The sequence below is a fragment of the Copidosoma floridanum genome, unplaced genomic scaffold, assembly GCF_036245765.1.
Source record: "Copidosoma floridanum isolate Cflo_tuat_1 unplaced genomic scaffold, Cflo_Japanese_pri ptg000014l, whole genome shotgun sequence".
Classification (NCBI taxonomy): Eukaryota; Metazoa; Arthropoda; class Insecta; order Hymenoptera; family Encyrtidae; genus Copidosoma; species Copidosoma floridanum.
In genome coordinates, this window is record NW_028321891.1 from 7,803,750 (window position 1) to 7,811,238 (window position 7,489).

The 7,489-nt window shown below is 33.6% G+C and overlaps 1 protein-coding gene across 1 annotated transcript; it reads right to left on the reverse strand.

Annotated features, from left to right (window-relative positions):
• Positions 1-694: 694 nt before the first annotated feature.
• Positions 695-6,364, reverse strand: LOC106636091 (neprilysin-2-like). The gene is made up of 9 exons (XM_014348364.2): positions 6,289-6,364; positions 5,847-6,058; positions 5,602-5,781; positions 4,980-5,489; positions 4,597-4,891; positions 3,869-4,125; positions 3,442-3,782; positions 894-1,052; positions 695-848 (listed from the first exon to the last, which is right to left on the reverse strand). Exons 1-9 carry the CDS (start codon positions 6,362-6,364, stop codon positions 695-697), a joined length of 2,184 nt encoding a protein of 727 aa, XP_014203850.2.
• Between the last annotated feature and the right edge of the window lie 1,125 nt (positions 6,365-7,489).

The following is a 7,489-nucleotide window of genomic DNA, read 5'->3' on the forward strand; positions in this document are numbered from 1 at the left end:
AGTTAAGATATGAAAAATACAGCGATTAAAATAACAACAGATTATCAGTAAATTAAATAATTCATAAACAAGAAATTGTAAAAGATTGTATGAAAAAAATCATCCTGTTTTCCGAAACAATACTTCATGTTGCCCTTTGAATAAGTCATTCCTCCATTTAAAGTAAGTTTTTTTTTAATTGTCTAAGAGTGAAAATGGCTCAACAATACAATTGATAAAAGTAACAATCAACAATTTTAATACAATCCCAAATCAAACAATAATGATCCGTGAGTACAGCTTGAAGGAAAATTCATGAAAAAAGCCATGTATATATTCCCTAATGGTATATATGAGCTGGAAAAACCTCTTGCGCATTCTCGTGTGCATCAATCACGATCCCCGCTCATTACCACTCGAGTCGTTAGTAGCATCCGTATGCATTGCGTACAAGATAAAGCATCCACTTGGATGTGCCCGCAAGAAAAATAATAGACCACGTATACCGTGAGGGAAAATCAGTTTTTTTTTGGCCGAGGAAAGAAAAAACGCTGCGTGTATTTTTCATTGAAAATTATGGAGAATTGGATAGCGTGTTGTTGCGTGGTTTTCCAAGGCAAGAAACCTCTCGCTGGAGCTTGACGAACCGGATTAATACCCCAAAGGGAAATAGAAAAATGGCGAAAGCGACGGATCCCGTAAATAAGCCGAGAGCTTACGCGATCTCTCCTTCTTTCCGTCCTCTTCCTATCTCAGAGCTTTCGGAAGTTATCGTTCGCCACTTATTGCTCTCCTCCTTCCTCGATGATTTTTCTTCTCTAGGCACGTGATGTCTCAGTTGCGCGCTTCGGAAGACGACTCCTCTTTCTCTCTCATTATGAAAAATGTGAGTTTACTCATATATACTTATATACCTTGCCTCAACTTTTCTGTAATTTTTTCGACTTTTTCGTTGGTACAAAATCGATTTTGGTAGGTTACTGCAGCTGCGCTGTTTCCGGTCGAGACGGCGAGGATTTTTTGCAGCTTTAGTACAATGAGGTAGCATGTCTTCGGAAGCTATTCGTTGAAAACTGCATTTAAATGGAAAAGCGCAATTAGGGGATCGGTGGTTAAGTCGAGGCGACTTCTTTTGCGGTTTTTGAAACTCGAACGATTTATTGCTGGGGTGTTTTTTTCTCGGCAAAAAATGGAGTAGGTACAGACGATGGGGTGGATAGAACAGAGGTGAATCGAAATTGATGCGATTTATCATTTATTTTCTTGAGAATCGTGTGATTTATCTTGTGGTCATGATCATCGCAGCTTTAATAAGTATTGCTTTGCTTCATAAATGACATCGTATTTTTTTCGTACATGAAAAATCGCTGCCAATCAATTGGCTCGGGGCTTCTTCAAACTCTTGCTTATAACTTTTTTTTCTTCAAGTTTTCAATACTAATGACTTATTTTTAAACCAATTTATTTGTGTGTTTTATTATTTACTTATAAAGGTTTATTTGTTCCGATAGAAATTGAACAAGTTATAAAAACCTGACAGTATAAAATTTATATCTTTGAAAATGTAGAAATTATCGTAACATAGTTTTCTGAATATTTGTTTAAAACTTAAAACAAAGCACTTATTTTATTCTTTAATACAGTTGACACGCAAATCAAAGTTTTTGGAAAAAGAAAACCATAACGTTTCTTTATTTTTCTTTACTTAATTAAATCAAGCAAAAAGTTATTATAAAAATCGTTTTATAATTAAAAATATAGAATGATTAAAAAAAATTTTTCAAACAGAATGAGTTAATATGATTTTGATCTGAAAAATATAATTTTTATGTTTTGAGAAAAAAATTGTTGCTAAAAGTCATCTTTTTAAATGTTTACTTGATTAACCTGTTAATTCAATCATCAAAACTATTCAATAACTTTTCTATCACCACATACACTTCAAAATCTTCAATCTTTGCATCCGACGCAAAAATCAAAGGTCAAAAATACATCAAGATATTAATTTTACATCCGTCCGTCAACAACAGATTACAAGTGCTGGAAAAGTTCACAAAACAAGATCAACCCTGTCATAAAAATCAATCATTCCCGAACTACGCAAAAGCGTGATCTCGCTGTGGCCAACATGTCCCCAAGCGAAAAAAAAAAAAATTATTTCATCCAACCACTGACAGATAAAATTGAAAAGACGCAAACAGAAACAAAGGAATTGAAAAAAAGTGTCCCCTACATTGTTTCTTGACCGTAAAAACTGGAAAATGCGGCTACACCGTGTTGACAGAGTATAAGTGTAAACGTCGAATCCGATCGTACAAGTGACAGCTGGGCGTTACGCAATACTCACGATTGTTTTTTCTCGTGTTTATGCCCCACTTCCTTTCCCCTTTAACGGGTGCATTCACGTATAGTCTTTGACAGAATCCGGTCGCGAGTTTTATCATCCTCAAACTGAGCTTTGCTGATGTGATTGAAAAATTTTTGGCTGTTAGAAGAAAAAAAGGGATGGGACAGTGTTTGCAATCACTTAACTTGTTAAAAGCTTGGGAAGGATCGACGAATCGCGAAAAGTTTTGCATAGTTGAGTTATTTACTCGATTGCTCGTTCGCGAAATGTAGGCGCTGCGGATGGAAAGAGTTGATTAAAGGTTGAGTGAAGCGGAAGGGCGCCTTGGAAATCAAAATAGAAAGTATGGCTTAAAAAAAAAAAAATCGTGTTTTAGTTGGTAAAATGCATACACTAATGAATTCTGATGCCCAGCTGACACAAAATACTTCAACGTGATTTTTTTCTTTCATAAAGCACGTGTGCGGACATTGTTGAGATGAAATTTATGGACGGACGCAACTCTCGATTGTCGAAGTGCAACGTGCCGTCGTGAAATTCATCAATTTCAAACCTGACCTGCTGTTTCGGACGTTGTACAATGTGTCCTTCAGAGATGGATGTAATCGATACCTTGATCGTCTGTGCAAAAAGCGAAAGAAACAAATTCTTTGCGAAGTTTCGAATGTCGATCGACATCGGTAAAATGTGGGACTCATGAAGCGTTAAGGATTTTTTTGTACAGCTCACGCCTTAAAAACAATAAAATTGTTCAGAAATTTCATTTTTTTCATTTTTTAAAATTACTATCAGCATTTTACATTAAATATCGTAGGTGCTGTCATTAATTTATTATTTAAGGTTGTTTGAAAATTCTATTCATCAGCTAAAATAAAAAACTGACAGAAAGAATATTAATACAACTTATTCGATATTGATTTATCTTATTACATTTATATATTTACACTGATAAAAAGTAATATTCTATTTGTTCAAAACATTAATACTGAAAATTTTTGCTACGTCACCTACAAGTCATACGTTTTATTTTACAATCACGAAATTGTTCATGCATGAACTAACATCTTCACAACGTAAGAAAGTCATTCTACTGAGGTTAAAAATTACAACCTCACCACAAGTCACATTTTATAGGTGCATTCATAGCATCTACTGGCTTACAATTGAAATCGTTTGAAAATTCCTTCAGAGTTGATACGGGCCCTATAACGCGTAACTTGTCTGGTGCATGATGATCCGCAGTCATGCCACTTTCAGTGCTACTCGATGCTTGATTTTCTTGACACCAAGATGAGCCGGAGGCGATCCAAAACATTTGATTACGCGTGTACTTTTCAAAACCCGGCAGAAGTGGCTCCTCGAGCTTATTTTTAATCGAATCCAGGTACGCGTGATAAGCGATTTGCAAGCCGGTTATGTCAGCTGAATTTTCATTGACTGTGAGTTCACCGTCGGTCTGTAAATACCAAAAATCAATGCTTACATCATTGTGAATTTCAAAAAATTACTATAAAAAATGTGAAAAGTTTACGTGATACTTACGTGTAGCTCAGAATTTTGATATGCGTAGGCATTGTATTTATCAATGATACATTTGGATTTATTCATATAAATTTCCGTACTTTTGGCATCCCACCAATCATCATCGTGTAAATTGCCGTGTTCATCAAATAATCGTGTATACATCGATACTGAATGGGCCATCTCGTGGCCCATTATGAATCCCAACATTCCATAATTCATGTAATTTGGAACATTTTCATCAAAAAGTGATGGATTTATCGTTATCCTAGAGAGGTCTGTGATTTAACGTAAATGAATATTAATTTTTTGATGTTAAAAACAGTTTTATCTAGGGAATAGTGTTCATGGACCTTTGAATTCCAATCAAATTAAATAAAAAATAAGTTTTTTATATTAGCAATAGTAAAATATCTTCGATAGAAGTAAACTTTAACATATTATTTCCTTCGTTAGGTAATTGATATAGACATATTTAGTTTGAAATGAAAGTATCAAGGACAGCCTAATTATCTTGCCTCTAAACATGGTTGCATCACAATTAATTATAGTTATGAAAAAAATTTAAGTCACGGTTAATATTTTCATTCCAAACTTCACGTAGTGATAGTTAATAGTATTGATTTAAATACTCTATTGGATAAAAACAATTCAAGAACGTATAATTCATAGTATTCAAGAATTGCATTTCAGAGGTCAACATTAATCCCCTCAACTATCGCAGAAATAGAATCCAATCTAATACCGACACATCGCATTTTGAAACGAATACGCAGCATCTAACTGAGTGACATGGCCAAATACTCCAGTCCAATCTGACCTGTTGAATGGTTTCGTGAATTCCTCGATTTCTTTTCTCCACCTAAATTTGTACAAACTCAACGCGGTTTTCAAAGCATTTTGATTCATTGGCACATCCAGATCCTTGTAATAATGGTTGAGGTGAGAGTCGTCGAGAAGCTCATTCGGATATCCTATCAGTAGATCCATCTGAGAAATTTTCTTGAGAATTTTATCCTTGGTCTCACCAGCCAACCAACCAACCTAAAGTGTTCTTAACTAAATTAATCTGCTTTATTTTTAAAACAGAAGTTTTTGCATATCATGTGTTCCGCTAATTACCATAACACACCTTTTTGATCGTCTGATAGAAAATCGCTTGTATATTTTTCAACATCATTTCAATTGCAGTCGTATTCGAGTAATTATTGTTATGAACGTTTTGAACGTACAATGCGCTTGTGGCTAGATACATATCGTCATTTACAGTTGTCGTGCACATCCTCTTTCTGTTGACTTTTTTATCCGCATCATTGTCAGCTTCATCAATGATTCCACGGATAGTTTCACGGGTTTGTTTGCTTAGATACAACAGTGCGTCATTTATGGCTCTCCAGAAGGCATAATTTGCCAACACACGACTAGGTGACCCTCCGTTTGTCATGAGATCGCAAAATTTTTCAAAGTACGTGGGCTCCAGAATATAAACTATTTCTGATGCGTCGATTCTTGCAAACGGCGTTAGGATTTCGTTTAGGTAGTTGAGCCAATTCGCGCATGGATACCTTGATTCCAAGTCTTTGACCGATATAGCCGTGTATAAACTTGAAATATTGTTTTGTTTCTTTGTCAGTGGTAGGAGCTGTTAATTTTTTTTATATCAATTAATTCTAAGGCCCATAATCTCATGAATACAATACTTACTTCTAGTAAACATCAAAAAAATTTAATGAATGGATTTCATAAAAACTTACTTTTGCTAGTTCCATCTCAAATTTGAGTACTTGTTCAAGTTCCCCTTCCATATTATTATTGTTGTTTGTTACTATCATTCTTGTCAAGTAGATCATGTATGATTTGTAATTTTGTACATTAGAATCATTGAAGGCTTGCAGCAAAGTTTCCGTTTGGGTTCCCAAAACAGGATTTGACAGCTAAAGATAATATTCATTGATTTTTGTAAGGAATTGTATTAGAAATAAAAGTGGTCAAGGCTTACATATATCACTTTCTTTGAACTATTCGTTATGTTGATTTGGAATGATAATTGTAAAAAGTAGTTGAAAGGTAAGCCTATTTTGTGAAATTGAAGTGCAATATCTGTCCATTCTAATTCTATTCCGTTCCATGATTTATCTTTTTCCAAAAAAGGCCAACCAATCTTATCAAATAAATATTTCAGATCATCTTCAGCTCGCGTGTTTGGTGCAGCTGTAAATACAAAAGTGTTTTTTTAATTACTTTAACAAAATTTCAATAATAAATTTTATGCAAAGATTAACGATTTTATTGGGATATTAATTATGTAAACGATTTTCAAACAAACATGTTTGCTGTATTTTGTTTTTATGACTAGATAATTATTGCATGGTATAAAACAAATTGAGTTTGGATAAAAAGTCCAAAGTTTTATTAATCAGTGATTTTAAAATAATACATACTTTCATCCATACAAGCCTTGTGATACCGATGTAGCTTTTTCAAATATTCTGGACCATCTTCAGACGTTTTTTCCATTATTAAATCACTCAATACGTTAACTATGTCGTTGTGAATTGATGTTAGTATAGAATCAGTACTAGATTTACCACATACAAAATCGTAAAAATTTTCGCATGGGTTCACTGATTGATTCATATTTTTGAGTACTAATTCAGCTAAAAATTGAAATATTAAAATAGACACGATAAAGATTAATATCAAATTTGTGTTTTTGTAATATCCTTACATGTACGATTACACGAACGTGAGAAGCAAATGTTGGGTGGCACATCTGTGTATAAAATATATAATCTATCAGTAGGTAGTAAAATAGTTTACAAGAAATTATTACTGTGTTCTGATACTTTTAAGTTAAATTCTTATTTTTTTATTAAGTTTTCGTTCAAAGTTTTTTCTTAAATATCGATTTTTCTGGGTTCATGCACACATATAAATAAAACAATAGTTTAACTTATCAGTAGTATAACTTACCATTTATTCTCAGCACATGGATATAAATGGCAATGCAACATAAAAATAAAAATATTGTTGCACACGCCATGCTTTTGAAAATCATTGTTTTTTCTTGAACAAAGATAACATCATTAGAGTAACGTCTGTTGATCTTTTTTTTTGGAAAATCTGTAACTTTCAGCTCGAATACTGATATGTTGAGGCGAACGTCCTCACTTTCTTCCAACATTTAATTTTTTAAAATTTTCTTTACTTTTCAAACTTTTTTAACAACAAATGCCTAACTTTGATATTCTTACAACACACGCACACCACAAACGAACTAATACTTTTGTCACTGTCGGTAGTCTAAATTATTTTCTGATGTTATGTAGTTGTCATGTTAATATTATACAACGAACACACAGTTTGTCAACTTTTACACATGCAATTCAACAAATGATCGTTGCGTTAATAAACTTTACCACTTCAAGCAATGAAACCTCAATGACTGCGATCAATGTTTTCGAATTTGTGACTTATAGCCTGCCTAAGTGAAAATGTTTGAGATCTGTTTTGAAAAATGTAGCACGCGTCAAACCGACAATCGTGACGGGGGTTGGTGTGTATTTGAGTGAATGACGCGTGTGTACATGTGTCAGCGTGCGTGTCTAAAAAGTTATTTGCACTCTAATTAGTTCAAATTTA